Raw genomic sequence first — 22,065 nt, 5'->3', positions numbered from 1 at the left:
CTTCCAAGTTTGTCAAACATGATTTCCCCTTCATAAATCCATGTTGACTCTTTCCAATCATATTATTTTCCAACTGTCTAGTTATCACATCCTTTATTATGGATTCTAACATTTTCCCTACTTGATGTCAAACTAAGAAATCTGTAGTTCCCAGTTTTCTCTCTCCCTCCTTTGTTAAATAGTGGGGTTACATTTGCCACTTTCTAGACTGCAGGAATCATTCCAGAATCTATAGAATTCTGAAAGATAATCACCAATGCATCCACTATCTCTATAGCTACCTCCTTCAACATTCTGGGATGTAGCTCATCTGATCCAGGGGATTTATCAACCTTCATTCCAGTTAATTTTTTTTGAGTACTATCTCTTTATTAACTCTAATTATTTTCAGTTCCTCATTTTCACAAGTCCCTTGGTTTCCTAGTATTTCTAGGAGATTTTCTGCATCTTTCCCTGTGCAGACACAAAGTAATTGTTTAGTTTCTCTGCCATTTCCCTATTACCCATCATAAATTCTCCTGCTTCCGCCTGTAATGGACCCCACATTTGTCTTTGCTAATTTTTTCCTTTTCACATATCTAAAGAAGTTTTATAGCCTGTCTTTATGTTCCTTGCATTTATATTCTCTTTTCCCTTTCCTTGCATTTATATTCTCTTTTCCCTTTATCAGTTATTTCGTCATCCTTTGCTGGATTCTAAATTGCTCCCAATCCTCGGGCTTAGCATTTTTTCTGACAACCTTATAAGCCACTTCCTTTGATCTAATGCAATCTTTAACTTCTTTTGCTAGCCACGGTTGATTCATCTTTCCTGTTGGGTTTTGGTGTCTTAGAGGAATGTGTATTTGTGGCAGACCCAGTAATTCTTTTTTAAAATACTAGCCATTGCTTGTCTACCGTCAAATCTTTTAATGCATTTTCCCAATCCACCACAGCCAACTTGCCCCTCATACCTTCCGTTTCCTTTGTTCAGATTTAAGACTCTAGTTTCAGAATGAACGGTATCACTTTCAAACTTAATGTAATGAATTTGACGAAGTGTTTCCCTAAAATCCAGGGTCCACTAAAAATCTTAAAAGAACACTTCTTGACAAGGTTGCACAATAAATATAGACGGGTCAATGACCTATCTTTCTGATTCTGTTTCTCTCCACAGATGCTGCCTGAACTGCTGAGTATTTCTAGCGTTTTTGTTTTTATTTCAGATTTCTTTTCAGTATCTAGTATTTTGCTTTTGGAAGGTTGTATAATAAGTCAGTTCAGGAGTTTATTTAAAATATTTTTCTGGCTCCACTAGGTGGTAGAGGTTGCTGGTTTGGGAGGTGCTGTTAAAGAGGCCTTGGTGAGTTGCTGCAGTGCATCTTGTAGATCGAACACACTGATGCCACTGTGCACTGGCGGTGCAGGGAACGAATCTTTAAGGTAGTGGATGGGATTCCAACCAAGCAGGCTGCTTTGCCCTGGATGGTGTCCAGCTTGAGTGTTGTCGGAGTTGTACTCATCCAGGCAATTAAAACATAAGTTTAATATACTGTCTGAAAGCATCTTGGGAGCAAACCTGCTCATTAAAAATACTTCAAAACACAAGAGCAGTTGAGCCCAATAAGTAGAAAGTGATCTTTTGAAAAATATAACTGGAAGATGGCTGCTTTCTTTTTAACAAGTGTTCCCATAAAGTGACACATTAACAAGTGTCTTGCTTTTAAGCAAGACATTTAAATCAAAAGTAAATTACACAAAAATTTTGTATATGGCAAATTGATTATTTATGTTAACATTTAAAAAAAAATCAAACTGAAACTTTCTAATTGTCAAATTTCAGCTGGGAGATGGAGTGCCATCAATAGTGGGAGGCTGTAATTATATCATGACAAGCGGGGAAAGTACATATATGTGTGTATGTATGTATACGCACACACACACACATATATGTAATTTCCCCGCTTGTCATGATACAATTACAGCCTCCCACTATTGACGCCACTCCATCTCCCAGCTGCTCTCTTCCGCTGGCCTCAATTCTAACCCAAAATGTTTGCCCTTTTAAAATTTATTTTTAGAATTTAGCCCCTGGCTGCCTCAATCAGCTGTGGCCTGTCATCTCCCATCCCACTGGTTGTGTGAGGCACCAGCCCCCACTGTACCTTGGGCCAATATCTGTGGTTCCACTGGCCACCACAGCTCCAACCACGGTCAGTTTTCTGTGCATAGATATGCCCCCAGCAGGTGCCTCTGTCCTATAGTAACAGTTTCTGTCCTGCATTAAACATCATACTGTTTTAAAACAATGACATTACCCATCGATTCCCTATCAACTATAATAACACAGGATGACAAGTAATCTAAAAGCTCAAAAAACTGACCCTCTGCCCCAATTGTTCACCACATGTGATAGTACTGAGTCATATAGACCAAAAAGATACCATGTACAAATTTAGATATAGCTGAAATATAACTTTTGAGTAATTCCATTACAATTAAAAAGATCATAACTTCAAACTGGCCCGATGACCACACCAGAACTACTAAACTCTAGAAATCATGAATCTTAATTTGTATCTTGGACTTAAAAGTGTTGCCTTAAATTTTTTTGTACCACTGCCAAGTAAACCATACCAAATAGTTCAAGAAAACCTGGCAATTCTTTTTAAATGGCTTTGAAAAGTTTTCAAAACAGATGCCACTTACCTGGTATTCTTCTTCTTTGGGCCTCCTTATCTCGAGAGACAATGGATACGCGCCTGGAGGTGGTCAGTGGTTTGTGAAGCAGCGCCTGGAGTGGCTATAAAGGCCAATTCTAGAGCGACAGGCTTTTCCACAGGTGCTGCAGAGAAATTTGTTTGTCGGGGCTGTTGCACAGTTGGCTCCGCCCTTGCGCCTCTGTCTTTTTTCCTGCCAACTACTAAGTCTCTTCGACTCGCCACATTTTAGCCCCGTCTTTATGGCTGCCCGCCAGCTCTGGTGAACGCTGGCAACTGACTCCCACGACTTGTGATCAATGTCACAGGATTTCATGTCACGTTTGCAGACGTCTTTATAGCGGAGACATGGACGGCCGGTGGGTCTGATACCAGTGGCGAGCTCGCTGTACAATGTGTCTTTGGGGATCCTGCCATCTTCCATGCAGCTCACATGGCCAAGCCATCTCAAGCGCCGCTGACTCAGTAGTGTGTACAAGCTGAGGATGTTGGCCGCCTCGAAGACTTCTGTGTTGGAGATACAGTCCTGCTACCTGATGCCAAGTATTCTCCGGAGGCAGCGAAGATGGAATGAATTGAGACGTCGCTCTTGGCTGACATACGTTGTCCAGGCCTCGCTGCCATAGAGCAAGGTACTGAGGACACAGGCCTGATACACTCGGACTTTTGTGTTCCGTGTCAGTGCGCCATTTTCCCACACTCTCTTGGCCAGTCTGGACATAGCAGTGGAAGCCTTTCCCATGCGCTTGTTGATTTCTGCATCTCCCTAGGAAGCTCCCTTACCTGGTATTCAACCAACTTAAAATGCCATATGAATCAGCTTCAGATATATGATCTAATAGGGTCTTTGCATGTCCTGGCCAATAATTATCCTTCAACCAACCATCACTAAAACTAGATATTTGGTCGAAACCTCACTGCCATTTATGGGACCTTATTGTGTGCAAAGTAGATGTTTCATTTCTGACATCTCAACAGTACTTCATTGGCTGTAAAGTGTTTTGGGACATTGAGGTCAAAGGTGCTATTAGAGCTCTTTGTTATATTGTGTTGGATATAATGAAGTCCCAGAGAACAATCCAATGACTGACCAAATAAGTCTGGGTTCTCATTCCTGATCAATAATATCCAGTGACTCTTGCTGGAATTCTGCATGCAGATGATGGGCTTGAAAGCTAAACTTGATCCTGTCAACATTTAACCATCTCGGTTTACACAAGTAACTACTTGAACTGAGGTAGCAAAACCACGCCTGAACAAAACTTCAATGTTTTGAGGAGGAAGATTGTAGGTAGAAAGGACAATGCAACACCATATTTTTTTCCCACCCTGGGTTGTGTTTTTGTTAAAATGGGAAGTAGGATTTAACTCCTAGAATCATAGAATGGTTATAGCACAGAAGGCAGTTCTGTGCCAGCTCTCTGCAAGAGCAAATCAGCTCGTCCCATTCTCAGCCTTTTCCCTGTAGCCCTGCAATTGTTTTCTCTTCAGAAGTTTATCCAATTCCCTTTTGAAACTTTAAAAACTTACAAGTTACACTACAATTCTCCAACATGATCATACACTTTGGGATTACAAAATACATTCAAGCAGAGCAACATCAAGATACAAAAGATTTAAACTACAGCTTGCAGTTTGACAGTTTCCAACTGAAAGCTCAATGATTTAACTCTTGTTGGGCAAAGAGGTTGTTAAAGACAATTCTTGTTGTCTTGCAGCAATAACTAATGAGCTGGAATATAGTGAACAGCAAGAGCTGACAAGTCCAGAAAAGTACGCTCAAGAAAAAAAAATGATTTAATTAACTGGCTACTATATTCATCTCAAAATAACTCAAACTGCAAGTACTCGCTAAAATTCAACGAGGTGATGAAAAGGTTGGAAATGCCAATATACTCAACATTTCCTGTGACATACTCTGATTAGTTAGTAGAGTTCTGTAATGAAATGTCATTAGCCACCTACATAACACTGAAAGGAACTCCTGGTGTTCTTAATTCAAGACAGAGCTAACTTCTGATTAGAGATTCAGTCATAAAACCACAGTACTTGATACTGAACCAAAAACAAAGTGGGGAGGTGGAAAAAAAACGAGTCATTTTGAAAACTACATTTCAACATCCATTTATGCATCTTTGTTCCAACTGTCTTGATAGTCAAACCCGAAGTTGGGGCCTTAATGGCAACGTTCAAACAAGTTTTGAAGCAGCTTGGGCTGTGTGGATACTATGTCTGTAGGATGCCAAGTCGTGAACTGACAACAACGTGCATTTATTAGCACATTAAATACAGTGAAGTGTTCCAAGGTGGTTCACAGGAGCGTAATCAGACAAAAATTAACACCTAACTTTGGCCTAGTTGGAAGTAGACTTTAGGACTGATAACCAAAAGCTTGGACTCGGCGATGGATTTTAAGGAGCACTTTACAATCACAAACAAGGAACAAAAACTATATGTTAATATGTCAGGCATCAGTATTGACTTTAATGACATTGACTAAAAGCAGGAAGTTTCAATAGGCTTAAAAATTGGTACATTGAAATAATTACTGTTTTATGCAGGCAAATGGAACAACCAATGTACACACAGCAAGGTCTCACAAATGATGATTAAATGACCAGATATTGTTCTTCTACAGTACAATTTGCTGAAGAAATGATGGCCAGGTCACTAGGAGAAATCATTGCCTTTCTTCAAATAGGTGCCATGTGAATTTTATGTGTAGGTGAGCAGGCATATGAAGCCTGCAAATCTGACTGCAACAGTCCATCAGCTCTGCACTGAAATGCCAGCCCAAAATGATATGATGGATCAATGGTGGGGGCTGGGGTTAGCCATCACCAAAAATAGTATCAGAATTTTAATCTTATCCAATTTTCTTCCATGCCTGCAAATATGAAATCTTGGAAACATATTTATTTTAGCACTCTAAAGACAATGGGCATAAGCATGAACAAATTACAGCAAACTCCAGTGTACTGGTTCATTAAAATAACTGACCATACTATGAAAATGCATTAACGTATATTCCCAGTTTTGTCAGAGAAATGGAATATACAATTATATTCATGATCTTAAGCTCATAATCCCTTGCTTTTTGTTACTAAACAAGATAAAAATTCCACAATTTTGAAAAGTACCATAAACCACAAACTGCAATGTTTTGCTTAAAGCATGGAAGACTATTCATGACTAAGAACATATTGGTTATTCACAATTGAGAGCTAGTCTTGAAAAAAAAATGCAGAATGGTTTTAAGAAAATGTAGCAGACCATGCAGCACATCTGATTTCAAAAGCAGACAGGGCAGTCTTGCCAAGCAGGCCCCAACCAAACTTAGAACACCTTTTTTAACTACATGATTTCCTTTAGTGTTATTTGTAAGGCCATCCCAGCTCCTGATATCAAAACATGCAAAGCCTGAGACAATTAACAACAGGAGACCCATTTCTTCTTCACTAGGTTTTCACACCAGTATTAGTGTGACATTGATACATCTCATCATTATCATGCCAGCAAATTGTAAGAATGCAAAAGTCAGAAATATTAAAGATCAGAAAGGATCCAGGTACACCTGGACATCTGACAAATAACTGTTACGACATGGCTGCGTTTGCTGCAAAAGTTTGAAAGTGGCCGACCCCGCCATCATTATCTCTATCTATACTGTCTTGAAACTAGAATTACTGGAAATTTAGAGATTAGTTTAGTTTAGATTTACAGCACTGAAACAGGCCTTCGGCCCACCGAGTCTGTGCCGACCATCAACCGCCCATTTTATACTAATCCTACACTAATCCCATATTCCTACCACATCCCCACCTGTCCCTATATTTCCCTACCACCTACCTATACTAGGGGTAATTTATAATGGCCAATTTACCTACCAACCTGCAAGTCTTTTGGCTTGTGGGAGAAAACCGGAGCACCCGGAGAAAACCCACACAGACACAGGGAGAACTTGCAAACTCCACACAGACAGTACCCGGAATTGAACTGGGTCGCTGGAGCTGTGAGGCTGCAGTGCTAACCACTGTGCCGCCCAAAATTGAGCGATCCATTATCATGAATGGTCTCATCCTTAACCAACCGGTGATTCACATATTCACGGGAAGGATGTAGGAGGGGGTAAAACATAAATGAATGGTCAAAGTATATAAGTTGTGATTTGAATTTAGCTCCATTCGTGTATGGAGATCTCAATAATCTATGATAATCTAATATCTATTAGTGTACAGTTGTACTTAAAGTGGATGTTATACATTTATTAAAATTCAGTTCAACTAGGGATAAAAGATAGATATTGAAAATGCCACCCAAATGAAAAGAAACATCCAAACAAAAAAAATCACAACCTGTGTCAAGTTTTTGAGCTCACAGAAATAATCCACAGAACTGAGGTGGTCACAAAGATAGTACATAAGGCAGTGCCAACGGATAGAATTCAGATGGACATCCATATACAGTTCCAGAGAGATTACTAGAAACAAAATGAAAACCCTTAGATTTGGAAACAACCTTGCAACATGGGTTAGAAAATGGTTGGGATGTAGGAAACAGAAAGTAGGGGTAATCATAGAATGATACAGTAGATGGAGACCATTTGGGCCAACACGCCAGTGCTGTCTCTTTGAATAGAGCTATACAATCAGTCCCATTCCACTGCTCTTCTCCCCATAGGGTTTATATATTTTTCCTTTCAAGTATTTAACCAATCCCTTTTGAAAGCTGTGACTGAATCTGCTTTCACCACCCTTTCAGTCAGTGGATTCCAGATCATCATAACTCACTGCATTAAAGGAAAAATATTCACGTCACCTCTGTTCTTTGCCTATCACCATAAACCTGTATCCTCTGCTTACAAACCCTCCTATCCTTGGAAATAATTTCTCTTTATTTACTTAAAGCTGTTGATGATTTTGAAAACCTCTGTCAAACCTCCTCTTAACCTTCTCTGCTCCCAGCTTCTTTAACTTTTCCCCCATAACTGAAGTTCCTCACCACTTTACTATTTTAATAAATTTCTTATGCACCCTCTCCAAAGCCTTAACATCCTTTTTAAAGTATGGTGCCCTGAATTGAAGACAACACTCCAGCGGAGGTCTAACCCTTGTTTTATAAAGGTTTAGCATAACTTCCTTGCTTTCATACGGGAGGTCAAATATTAATAAGGCCAAGAATCCCACTTTTTTTTAAAAAATAGCCTTTTCAACATGTCCTGCAACTGTCAAAGATTCGTTAGATTCATGTACATAGAATAAGTGTCTCAGTTCCTCCACCCACTTGAAAAATGTACCATGTAGTTAATATTGCCTCTCTTCTTTCTTCTGACAAAAATGTATCACTTCACACTTCTCTACATTTAATTTCATCTGCCTCATCCTGAAGTCCTCAGCATCACAGATGCCAGACTTCAGCCAATCCAATTCACTCTGCGTGACATCAAGAAACGACTGAAGACACTGAATACTGCAAAAGCTACGGGCCCGGACAACATTCCGGCAACAACATTCTGGACCTGTGCTCCAGAACTTGCCGCGCCCCTGGCCAATCTGTTCCACTGGCATCTACCCAGCAATGTGGAAAATTACCCAGGTACGTCCTGTACACAAAAAGGACAAATCCAATCCGGCCAATTATCGCCCCATCAGTCTACTCCTGATCATCAGTAAAGTGATGAAAGGTGCAACAGACAGTGCTATCAAGCAGCATTTGCTGAACAATAACCTGCTCAGTGATGCACAGTTTGGGATCCGCCAGGACCACTCAGCTCGTGATCTCATTACAGCCTTGGTTCAAACACGGACAAGAGATCTGAACTCAAGAGGTGAGGTGAGAGTGACTGCCCTTGACATCAAGGCAGCATTTGACAGTGTATGGCATTAAGGAGCGCTCGCAAAACTGGAGTCAATGGGAATCAGGGGGAAAACTATCTGCTGGTTGGAATTGTAGATAGCGTAAAGGAAGATGGTTGTAGTTGTTGAAGGTCATCTAAGCTCCAGGACATCACTGCAGAAGTTCCTCAGGGTAGCATCCTATGCCCAATCACCTTCAGCTGCTTCATCAATGATCTTCCCTCAATCATAAGGTCAGAAGTGGAGATGTTCGCTGATGGACTGCACAATGATCAGCACCATTCGCGACTCCTCAGATACAGAAGCAATCAGTGTAGCAATGCAGCAAGACCTGGACAATATTCAGGCTTGGGCTGCTAAGTAACAAGCAACATTCGCGCCACACAAGTGCCAGGCAATGGCCATCTCCTTCTCCTTCTTTGGCCTCCTTGTCTCGAGAGACAATGGGTAAGCGCTTGGAGGTGGTCAGTGGTTTGTGAAGCAGCGCCTGGAGTGGCTATAAAGGCCAATTCTAGAGTGACAGACTCTTCCACAGGTGCTGCAGATAAAATTGGTTGTCGGGGTTGTTACACAGTTGGCTCCGCCCTTGCGTTTCTGTCTTTCTTCCTGCCAACTGCTAAGTCTCTTCGACTCGCCACACTTTAGCCCTGCCTTTATGGCTGCCCGCCAGCTCTGGCAATCACTGGCAACTGACTCCCACGACTTGTGATCAATGTCACAGGACTTCATGTCGCGTTTGCAGACATCTTTAAAGCGGAGTCATGGACGACCGGTGGGTCTGGTACCAGTGACGAGCTCGTTGTTCAACGTGTCCTTGGGGATCCTGCCATCTTCCATGCGGCTCACATGGCCAAACCATCTCAAGCACTGCTGGCTCAGTAGGGTGTATATGCTGGGGATATTGGCCGCCTCGAGGACTTGTGTTGGAGATACGGTCCAGCCGCCTGATGCCAAGGATTCTCCGGAAGCAGCGAAGATGGAATGAATTGCGACGTTGCTCTTGGCTGACATACGTTGTCCAGGCCTCGCTGCCGTAGAGCAAGGTACTGAGGACACAGGCTTGATACACTCAGACTTTTGTGTTCCGTGTCAGTGCGCCATTTTCCCACACTCTCTTGGCCAGTCTGGACATAGCAGTGGAAGCCTTTCCCATGCGCTTGTTGATTTCTGCATCGAAAGACAGGTTACTCATGACAGTTGAGCCTAGGTAGGTGAACTCTTGAACCACTTCCAGAGCGTGGTCGCCGATATTGACGGATGGAGCAAATCTGACTTCCTGTCCCATGATGTTCGTTTTCCTGAGGCTGATGGGGAGGCCAAATTCGTTGCAGGCAGCCGCAATCCTGTTGATGAGTCTCTGCAGACACTCTTCTGTGTGTGATGTTAATGCAGCATCAGCAAAGAGAAGTTCCCTGATGAGGACTTTCCGTACTTTGGTCTTTGCTCTTAGACGGGCAAGGTTGAACAACCTGCCACCTGATGTTGTGTGGAGGAAAATTCCTTCTTCAGAGGACTTGAACGCATGTGAGAGCAGCAGGGAGAAGATCCCAAACAGCGTTGGTGCGAGAACACAGCCCTGTTTCACGCCACTCAGGATAGGAAAGGGGTCTGATGAGGTGCCGCGATGCTGAATTGTGCCTTTCATATTGTCATGGAATGAGGTGATGATACTTAGTAGCTTTGGTGGACATCCAATCTTTTCTAGTAGTCTGAAGAGACCACGTCTGCAGACGAGGTCAAAGGCTTTGGTGAGATCAATGAAAGCAACGGAGAGGGGCATCTGTTGTTCGCGGCATTTCTCCTATAGCTGTCGAAGGGAGCATGTCAATGGTGGATCTCTCTGCTCGAAAGTAGAATGCAGACTGGTTTCAATCTCACTTTGAAGAGCTGGAACCTGTCATAGCCGCTAATCGCATTGCACTGCTGAACTACAAGAAAGCCCGCAGCGAGTTAACATCCGTAGCACTTAAAGCAGCCAGAAGCACTGCACAAAGAACAGCCAGGCGCTGCGCAAATGACTACTGGCAACACCTATGCAGTCATATTCAGCTGGCCTCCAACACAGGAAACATCAAAGGAATGTATGATGGCATTGAGAGCGCTTTTGGGCCAACCATCAAGACGATCACCTCCCCCCGCCCCCAAATCTAAATCAGGGGACACAATCACTGACCAACGCAAGCAAATGGACCGCTGGTTGTCACCGAGACCACCCTCAAAGCAGCCCAGTCTCTGCCAGTCATGGATGAGCTGGACGTACAGCCAACAAAATCAGAACTCAGTAATGCCATTGATTCTCTAGCCAGTGGAAAAGCCCCTGGAAAGAACAAAGAACAGTCCAGCACAGGAACAGGCCATTCGGCCCTCCAAGCCTGCGCCGATCTTGATGCCTGCCTAAACTAAAACCTTCTGCACTTTCGGGGCCCATATCCCTCTATTCCCATCCTATTCATATATTTGTCAAGATGTCTCTTAAATGTCGCAGACGTATCTGCTTCCACCACCTCCCCTGGCAGCAAGTTCCAGGCACTCACCACCCTCTGCGTAAAAAACTTGCCTCGCACATCCCCTCTAAACTTTGCCCCTCGCACCTTAAACCTATGTCCCCTAGTAACTGACTCTTCCACCCTGGGGAAAAGCTTCTGACTATCCACTCTGTCCATGCCGCTCATAACTTTGTAAACCTCTATCATGTCGCCCCTCCACCTCCGTCGTTCCAGTGAAAACAATCCGAGTTTTTCCAACCTCTCCTCATAGCTAATGCCCTCCAGACGAGGCAACATCCTGGTAAACCTCCTCTGTACCCTCTCCAAAGCCTCCACGTCCTTCTGGTAGTGTGGCGACCAGAATTGCACGCAATATTCTTATTGTGGCCTAACTAAGGTTCTGTACAGCTGCAACATGACTTGCCAAATTTTATACTCTATGCCCTGACCGATGAAGGCAAGCATGCCGTATGCCTTCTTGACTACCTTATCCACCTGCGTTGCCACTTTCAATGACCTGTGGATCTGTACGCCCAGATCTCTCTGCCTGGCAATACTCCTAAGGGTTCTGCCATTTACTGTATACCTCCCACCTGCATTAGACCTTCCAAAATGCATTACCTCACATTTGTCCAGATTAAACTCCATCTGCCATTTCTCCGCCCAAGTCTCCAACCGATCTATATCCTGCTGTATCCTCTGACAATCCTCATCATTATCCGCAACTCCACCAACCTTTGTGTCGTCCGCAAACTTACTAATCAGACCAGCTACATTTTCCTCCAAATCATTTATATATACTACAAACAGCAAAGGTCCCAGCACTGATCCCTGCGGAACACCACTAGTCACATCCCTCCATTCAGAAAAACACCCATCCACTGTTACCCTCTGTCTTCTGTGACTGAGCAGTTCTGTATCCATCTTGCCAGCTCACCTCTGATCCCATGTGACTTCACCTTTTGCACCAGTCTGCCATGTGGGACCTTGTCAAAGGCTTTACTAAAGTCCATATAGACAACATCCACTGCCCTTCCCTCATCAATTATCTTCGTCACTTCCTCAAAAAACTCAATCAAATTAGTAAGACACGACCTCCCCTTCACAAAACCATGCTGTCTCTCGCTAATAAGTTAGTTTGTTTCCAAATGGGAGTAAATCCTGTCCCGAAGAATCCTCTCTAATAATTTCCCTACCACTGACGTAAGGCTCACCGGCCTATAATTTCCTGGATTATCCTTATCCACAACTACCTTAAAACTTATGGAATTATGGTCACTGCTCCCGAAATGCTCCCCCACTGAAACTTCGACCACCTGACCGGGCTCATTCCCCAATACCAGGTCCAAAATGGCCCCATCCCTAGTTGGACTATCTACATACTGTTTCAAGAAGCCCTCCTGGATGCTCCTCACAAATTCTGCCCCATCCAAGCCCCTAGCACTAAGTGAGTCCCAGTCAATATTGGGGAAGTTAAAATCACCCACCACTACAACCCTGTTACCTTTACATTTTTCCAAAATCTGTCTACATATCTGCTCCTCTACCTCCCGCTGGCTGTTGGGAGGCCTGTAGTAAACCCCCAACATCGTGACTGCACCCTTCCTATTCCTGAGCTCCACGCATATTGCCTCGCTGCATGACCTTTCTGAGGTGTCCTCCCGTAGTATCGCTATGATATTCTCCTTAACCAGTAATGCAACTCCCCCACCCCTTTTACATCCCCCTCTATCCCGCCTGAACCTTCTGAAGCCTGGAACATTTAGCTGCCAATCCTGCCCTTCCCTCAACCAAGTCTCTGTAATAGCAACAACATCATAGTTCCAAGTACTAATCCAAGCTCTAAGTTCATCTGCCTTACCTGTTATACTTCTTGCATTGAAACAAATGCACTTCAGACCACCAGTCCCGCTGTGCTCAGCAACATCTCCCTGCCTGCTCTTCCTCTTAGTCCTACTGTCCTTATTATTTACTATGTCCTCCTCATTTACTTCAATAGCTGTCCTACTGCTCTGGTTCCCACCCCCCTGCCACACTAGTTTAAACCCTCCCGAGTGACGCTAGCAAACCTTGCAGCCAGGATATTAGTGCCCTTCCAGTTTTGATGCAAACCATCCTTCTTGTACAGGTCCCATCTGTCCCTTAAGAGAGCCCAATGGTCCAGATATCTGAAACCCTCCCTTCTACACCAGCTGCTCAGCCACGTGTTTAGCTGCACTATCTTCCTATTTCTAGCCTCACAGGCACGTGGCACAGGGAGTAATCCAGAAATTACAACCCTAGAGGTCCTGTTTTTTTAACTTATTACCTAACTCCCTAAACTCCCCCTGCAGGACCTCATCACTCTTCCTGCCTATGTCGTTGGTACCGATGTGTACCACAACCTCTGGCTGTTCACCCTCCCCCTTCAGAATGCCCCCTGTGCGTTCAGAGACATCCTTGACCCTGGCACCAGGGAGGCAACATACCTTCCTGCAGTCTCTTCCACGTCCACAGAAGCGTCTATCTGTGCCCCTGACTATCGAGTCCCCTATAACTACTGCTCTTCTACGCTTTGTCCCTCACTGCTGAACAACAGTGCCAGCCGTGGTGCCACTGCTCTGGCTGCTGCTGTTTTCCCGATAGGCCATCCCCCCCAACAGTATCCAAAACGGTATACTTGTTAGAGAGGAGGATCGCCACAGGGGATTCCTGCACTGACTGCCTGCCCCTTCTAGTGGTCACTCATCTATCTGCCTGCACCTTGGGTGTAACCACTTCTCTGAAACTCCTGTCTATGACGCTTTCCGCCACCTGCATGCTCCTAAGTGCATCCAGTTGCCGCTCCAACCGATCCATGCGGTCTGTGAGGAGCTGCAACTGGGTACACTTCCTGCAGATGTAGTCGCCCGGAACGCTGGAAGCGTCACGGACCTCCCACATCTCACAGGTGAAGCACTTCACCCCTCTAACTGTCATTTCTATCACTAATTAGTTAATTGATATAAAATAAATATATACTTATTAAATCCTTACTAAATTATGATACACTTCACTATGTGGTCCCTAGAGCTATATTTCTACAATAAATATTAAATGCTGTCTAATTAGAGTAATCTCCTCCCTCTGGTTTAGTTACTCTACTTATTAATTAGTTAATTAGTGTTTTAATCAATTTTTATCAGTTTTATTTTCAAATTCGGTACAGATTGCCTACCAACCAATCAGGTCACAGCTTTCCTGTGACGTCACTTTTTCAGTTTTTTTTCCACCCGAGGTAACTTATTCTGTATACTCACCGCTCCAGAACTGCGCCCTCCGAGTCTGCTCCGAGAATCCCCAAGGTTAGTTTTTTTATATGCTCACCGCTCTGGAAGTCCGCCCTCCGAGTCTGCTCCAAGAATCCCCGAAGTAAGTTTTTTTTATATACTCACCGCTCCGGAACTCCGCCCTCCGAGTCTGCTCGGAAAGGATGGCATTACCCCTGAAATAATCAAGAGTGCCAAGGCTGCTATACTTTTAGCACTCTACGAACAGCTTTGCCTGTGCTGGGATGAGGGAGCAGTACCACAGGACATGTGCGATGCCAATATCATCACCCTCTATAAGAACAAGGGTGACCGTGATGACTGCAACAACTACCGTGGAATCTCCCTGCTCAGGATAGTGGGGAAAGTCTTCGCTCGAGTCGCTTTAAACAGGCTCCAGAAGCTGGCTGAGCTTGTCTACCCTGAGGAACAGTGTGGCTTTCGAGCAGAGAGATCCACCATTGACACGCTGTTCTCCCTTCGCCAGCTAATGGCCATCTCCAACAAGAGAGAATCTAATCATCTCCCCTTGAACTTCAATGGCATTATGATCACTGCATCCCTCACTATCAACATCCTGGGGGTTACCGTTGACTAGAAACTGAACTGGAGTCGCCATATAAATATCGTGGCTACAAAAGCAGGTCAGAGGCTAGGAATCCTGCAGTGAGTAAGTCACTCTCTGACTCCCCATAGCCTGTCCACCATCTACAAGGCACAAGTCAGGAGTATAATGGAATACTCTCCACTTGCCTGGATGGGTGCAGCTCCAACAACACTCAAGAAGCTCGACAACATCCAGGACAAAGCAGCCTGCTTGATTGTTTGTGGATGGTGTGCCATTCACTCTCTCCACCATCGACACACAGTGGCAGCAGTGTGTACCATCTACAAGATACACTGCAGTAATGCACCAAGGCTACTCAGGCAGCAGCTTCCAAATCTGCGACCACTACCACCTAGAAGGACAAAGGCAGCAGATGCGCGGGAACACCATCATCTGCAAGTTCCCCTCCAAGTCACACACCATCCTGACTTGGAGCTATATCGCCGTTCCTTCATTGTCGCTGGGTCAAAATCCTGGAACTCCCTTCCTAACAGCACTGTGGGTGTACCTACTCCACAGGGACTGCAGCTGTTCAAGAAGGCAGCTCACCACCACCTTCTCAAGGGCAATTAGGGATGGGCAATAAATGCTGCCCTGGCCAGTGATGCCCAAATCACATGAAACAAATATATATGTCTGTCCATAAAGGGTACATATTCTAATTGACAGAATGTGACACGTGGTGTTCCCCAGGAATCTGTACTGGGGGCCTCAGCTTTTCACCATGTTTATCAATGACTTGGACAAAGGAATACATGAGTTTTCAGATAACACTAGTTTGCAGGCACAGCAGTAGTGTAGATAGGAGCAACGTAAACATATTAAGTGAATGGGCAAAACTAACAAATTCAATCTGGGGAAGGGTTAGGTCATCCACTTTATATCTAAGAAAAATAATTTTTCCATTTTAAATAAAGTGAAAAACTAAGAACTGTGGAGGAGCAAACAGAGTTGGGTGTCCATGTACACAAATCAAATACAAAAAGACTAATGGTGTGTCATCCTTTATCTCAAAGGAGATGGACTAAAAAGGGAAGAAGTTGTATTTCAGTTGTTTAAAGACTTGGTCAGACCCCATCTGGAATAGTGTGTTGTTTTGGGCACGGCACCTCAGGAAGGGAAGACTTTTATTGGCCTGACAGAGGGGATGGCACAGGTTCATCAGAATGATCCTGGAGCTTAAAGGGTTAAAATATGAGAATAGGCTGTATATCTTGTATTCTTTTGAGGATCACAGATTGAGTGGTGATTTCACCAAGACGTTGATGATAAAGAGATTGGATAGGATCGGTGAAAAAAAAAATCTATTTCCTCTGGTGGCTAATTCCAGAACAAGAGGTCATGATCATAGAGTTTATGAGTGAAAGCAGGAAGCAGTTCTTCACACATTAGGTCGTAGAAATCTGGAACTCTCTCCCACAAAAGGCTGTTGAGGTTGAGTCAATTGAAGCATTTAAAAACTGAAAGACTTTTGGTAAGGGTATAAATAAATTTAACATGCTTCTTTAAAGTTTTGTAGAAAGCTACTGAATACTAATGAACAAAACTGCTAGTTTAGAATTGAAGAATGCAATGCATTCCAGATATAGACATATTTGTAACTCATTACAGAATGTAGAGTGTGTTAAAGAAGGGAAAGCACCCATATCAAATGCCATTTCTGTAGCTTTCTAGCAGCACAGGTAGCAGCAGCATTTCCCATCCGTTTAACAAGAGCCAAGACCTTTCGCAAATCAATAACAGATTTAGTTTAGAATAACTTTTTTTCTTGAATAAAAAGGTAAGCATGAGATCAGTATAATCATTAAAAATAAACCTGCTTCAGGAAAATCAAGAAAACAAAAAAATACAGCTGGAACAGAACTCATCGAAAAACACCACAAGGTGGGGCAGCAATTAACATTTGGTAATTTCCAAGCATCTGATAAAAACTTGGGAAAATACTTCTGAAAGGCGCACATTTCCAGTTGGCCAGCGTACCAAATGACAAGAAATTCCAGTCGCCACGCATTTACAGGAGCTTGAACAATGCCCCAAATTTCGAACAATTCCCATGGCCAACAATTGTGCTTCAAATAAAAACAGAAAATGCTGGCAACACTCAACAGGTCAGAGGGCAAGATGCAGCATCTGCAGTATTTTTCTTTTGTTTCGAAACCATTTTTCCATTTAATCAACCACCAGGACATTTAACCTGGCGAACCTGTGCAAATTCTCAATTCTGTAAGAATATTTAAAATCTGGAATTTTAAAAAAATGAAAAGATGGAATGAAAGTTTTTCTGAAACTGCAAAAGCAATCCGGTATCAGGCATCTGAACGATCCTGAGGTAATAACAAAGGAATTCTTAACGCTGCCAGTGACAGTGAAAATTTCAGATTCCTTAAGCCTTTTATATAGATCAAGTAGTAACTTTAAAAATGGATTTCTGGACTTGGAGCAGTTTTAATGCTATTTGTATTTCAATGACTTATCAATAAAGTAAGTTGCAGTCATGTCAACATACTGTCATTGGATTACCCCGAAGGAGATTAATGAAATCGGAATAAGAGCTGTCAATTTTTAGTTTAGTTGAGAAGATTGATAATTAAGAATTGCAAGAATGTCATAATATTCCAAGCAAGGCACTGCAGTCATCTAACAGAAATTTAGAAGGTAACCTTCATGTTGCTGGTACATACACCAGTCAATTTGTTCAAGTGATTTAATCTAATTTTTAAAAGAAATTATGCAAATAAGAACATTCTGTCTAAACAGAGACTTACAAAATATAATTTTATGAATTATGCTTAATTAATCTGCAAGTTATTATAGACTCAAATGCTAACAGCCTACGGAAGTTTCCCCTTTCTATGCAGGAGTGAAAAGTCACTAAACAAAAGTGTCACAATTTTTTCTTTAAATTCACATCACATTTTATCTACCAACAAATTATAATCAAAAGAAATAACCAGCAAGTATCTGGCTACAAACTTGACCCCTGAAAGACTATGACTATCCACACTCACCTCTTCATGTTCATCGGGAGAACTGGATGTCTTGGATACAAGTGCCACTTCAGCTAGACTTTGTTCAAGTAGCGCATCATACTTCACATTTCTCTTCCTTTTTCTTTTCTCCCGATTTTTTTCTTTGTCTTCATCCTTTTCTTCTTCTTCCTGCTGTGCAGACTCAGTATCACCTATCTGAAGATCTCCACAAAGTGAGGATTCAAACAGTGGCTTTCCATTCAAATAAGTTTTGGTAATCCTCAACTTAATCTCTGGTGAGCCACTCTTTTTAGGCGTTGTTCGAGGTGGTGTTTTGTTCCCCCTGTTCTCTGTACAGCATTCAACTGGAGAAGCTGCATGCTGAGATGGTGGGTCTTCAACTACATCTGGTGCACCAGAATCTCCATTTAACACAAGAGAAGTCAAATCCTTTAATTTGTCTGATGATCTGTAAGCAGAAGCTGCATCATGTCCATTTAATCGATGGATCACACCATCCTGAAGAGCAGCTGATAACGGTGTGATAACTTTGTCAGTCAGTATTGAGTGTTCAGAAGCCAATTCGCCATTTTGACTCTTCTTATTAGTAATACTAAGGATCTCAGGAACCTGTTTTATAGATATAGGATTAATCAACTCGTGTGCCAGTGGCCGGGAACTCCCAATTACATTCTGTTGAAGTCGGTAGGGCTGAGCCATGCTGTCCAGATGTTAGCAGTCTCAAAGAGCTTTATGTGGGCAAAAAGAGAAAAACTGATTAAAAACAATGTCTGTAATAAAGAAAAATTGCAGCGTATTTGTCAAATTGACAGTATTGCAAAGTTCTGCACCACCAAAATATTCAGTATGACACAAGAAATAGGAGGTCATACAGCCCTTTTTAAGCCTGCTCTGCCATTCAATTAGATCATGGCTGATCTTCTACATGAACTCCGTTTTTCTCCCCAATCCACACATCCCTTAGTTCCCTCAGTGCCCAAATACCTATCGCTTTTAGTCTTGAATATAGCAATCGACTGAGCATACAACAGCTCTCCAAGAGAATTTCAAAGATTCATAACTGAATGAAAAAATTTCTCCTCACCTCAGTCCTAAATGGCCGACTCCTTATCCTGAGACCATGTCCCCTAATTCTAGACACTCCAGCTAGGGGAAGTAGCCTCCCAGCATCTACTCTGTCAAGCCTTCTAAGCTTTTTATATAAAGAACTTTCAGTGAGATCACCTCTCACTCTTCTAAATGCCAGAGAATATCGGCCCATTATACTCAAACTCTCCTCAAAGGACAATTCCTTCATACCAGGAATCAATCCAGTGAAACTCTGTTGCACCTCCGCTTGGGTAAGGAGGCCAAAACTGTACACAGTATTCCAGGCATGGTCTCACCAAAGCCCAACATACCTACAGCAAGACTTCCTCATGTTTATACTCATACTCTCTTGCAATAAAGGCCAACATCATTTGCCTTCCTAATTGCTTGCTGTATCTGCATTTTAGCTTTGTGCAATTGGCGTACAAGGGCCTCCAAATACCTCTACATACCAACATTTACTTGTCTTTCACGTGTCAAAAATATTTTGCTTTTCCATTCTTCCTACCAAAGTAGATATTTCCATGCTTTCCCACATTATACTCAATCGCTTATTTGGTCTATATCCCAATGCACTCGCTGCCTCCTCCTCACAGCTTACCTGCCCTCCTAGCTTTTTATGTCAGCAAACTTAGACGAGTGTCATCTATCCAAGTCATTGATAAAGAATGTAAATAGCTGAGGCCCAAACACAAATCCTTGCTGCACTCATCTGATTACACCTAGCCAGTGAAAATTACCCACTTATTTTCACACTCCATTTTCTGCCTGTTAACCTATCCTCAATCCATGCTAACATATTGACCCATCTCATGAGCCCTAATCTTGTGCAACAATTTTTACGTGGCACCTTATCAAATGCCTTCTGCAAATTCAAACATACAACATTCACCGTTCTCCCAGTTATATGCTCAAAAATCTCTAATTGATTTGTCGAACACGATTTCCTTTTCATTAAATGTGTTGACTCTGCCTAATCCATGTGATTTTGTAAATGCCCTGTTAACACACCCTTAATAATAGATTCTAGCATTTTACTGATGACCTATGGCAGGCTAACTGGCTTATAGTTCCCTACTACCTCTCTCCCTCCTTTTCTGAACAGCAAGGTTACACTTGCTACCTTCTAATCCATGGGGACCATTCTAGAATCCAGACAATACTGTAAGATTGATTCAATGCACCCAGCATCTCTGCAGCCACCTCAATTAAAACCCACAGGTGTAAGCCATAAGGTCCAGGGAATTTGTTGCCTTTTAGTTCTATTAAGTTTTCCAGTACTTTTTCCTTAATGAATATTAATTACTTTAAGTTCCTCACTCTCATTAGATCCTTGGCCCTCCCCACAATTTCCAGTATTTTCTGTGTGTCTCCTACTGCGAAGACAGGCAAAATATTTCTTTAATGTCTCTGCCATCGCCTTCTATCCCACTATAATTTGTCCTGCCTCGAAAATCTCTTCCTTTTTACATACTTATAAAAACAAATGAAGACATTTCTTGTTAATTGACTCTCATTCTATTTTCTCCCTCTATCAATTTCACAGTCATCCTTCGGTGATTTTTAAAATCTTCCCAATCTTCAAGCATACTACTCTTTTCAGCAACATGCAAGACTCCTTTTTTATCTAAAAAGAGTTAACTTCTCTAGTTAGCTATGGCTGTACCATTTGTCCAGTGACATTTTTATTCCTCAAGGGAATGTATACGCAGAGATCTGTCCAGTCTTTTCTTCGACGTGGCACTGAATGCGTTACAAGATTTCAAATGAAATATACATTCCAACAAGGGCGAAAAGTAAGGGAACCAAAACAGGGCTCCTTGGATGATGATTATGATGAATCAAAAAAGTATGATGCATGTCAATTGAATACTTCAAGTGAGAACCATACCTGATACAATAGGTTGAGTGGGGAAGTGAAGAGGATAATAAGACTGGCAAAGAGAGAATATGAGAATAGAATGGCAGTCAACATAAAAGGGAACCCAAAAATCTACTAACGGCATGTAAATCCTATCATCATAAGGTAAGAAGGGGAGATGTTCACTGATGCTTACACAACGGTCAGTAGCATTCGCTACTCCTCAGATACTGAAGCGTCTGTGTCCATATGCAGCAAGACCTGGACAACATTCAGGGTTGGGTTGATAAGTGGCAAGTAACATTCGTACCACACAAGTGCCGGGCAATGATAATCTCCAATAAAAGAGAATCTAACCATCTCCTCTTGACATTCAACAGCATTACCATCACTGAATTCCCCATCATCAACACCCATTGACCAGAAACTGAACTGGAGCAGCCACATAAATACTATGGCTACAAGAGATCAGAGGCTGGGAATTCTGTGGCGAGTAACCCACCTCCTGACTCCCTAAAGCCTGTCCGCCAACAACAAGGCGACATCAGGAGCATGATGGAATACTCTCCATTTGCCTGGATGAGCGCGGCTCCAACAACATGCAAGAAGCTCGACATCATCTAGGACAAAGCAACCAGCTTGATTGGCACCCCATCCACCACCTTCAATATTCACTCCCTCCACCACCGATGCACAGTGGCAACAGTGAGCACCATCTGCAAGAAGCACTGCAGCAACTGACTACACTTTCAAAAGCACCTTCCAAACCCATGACCTCTTCCACCTCGAAGAATAAGGACAGCAGATGCATAGGAACACTACCACCTGCAAGTTCCCTTCCAAGTCACAGACCATCCCGACTTGGAAATATATCACCTTTCCTTCACTGTCACTGGGTCAAAATCCTGGAACTCCCTCCCTAACAGCACTGTGGGTGTACCTGCACCAGATAGACTGCAGTAGTTCAAGAAGACAGGACACGAGCACCTTATCCAGGGCAATTAGGGATGGGCAACTAATGCTAGCCTTGCCAGCGATGCCCACATCCCAGGAAAGAATTTTTAAAAAGTACCATTAGGGACAAGACAGTAATATATGTTTAGAGGTGTAGGACAACGTTAATATACTTAAATGATTACTTTGGATCATTGTTCATTAAGGAAGAGGACTCTGACAAAATATTGGTAGAAGC

At 42.8% G+C, this 22,065-nt stretch overlaps 1 protein-coding gene across 3 annotated transcripts in view; it reads right to left on the bottom strand.

Annotated features, from left to right (window-relative positions):
* Positions 1-22,065, bottom strand: part of nsd2 (nuclear receptor binding SET domain protein 2) — a 223,678-nt gene that overhangs the window by 194,923 nt on the left and 6,690 nt on the right. For all 3 annotated transcript variants that reach the window (XM_068029807.1, XM_068029797.1, XM_068029816.1), the window contains exon 2: positions 17,942-18,651. In XM_068029807.1, coding sequence (XP_067885908.1) covers positions 17,942-18,622 — 681 coding nt within the window. In that variant the 5' untranslated portion in view covers positions 18,623-18,651. The remainder of the gene's footprint in view (positions 1-17,941; positions 18,652-22,065) is intronic.

Source organism: Heterodontus francisci, chromosome 1 (assembly GCF_036365525.1).
Source record: "Heterodontus francisci isolate sHetFra1 chromosome 1, sHetFra1.hap1, whole genome shotgun sequence".
Classification (NCBI taxonomy): Eukaryota; Metazoa; Chordata; class Chondrichthyes; order Heterodontiformes; family Heterodontidae; genus Heterodontus; species Heterodontus francisci.
This window is presented reverse-complemented; position numbering and strand designations above follow the sequence as displayed.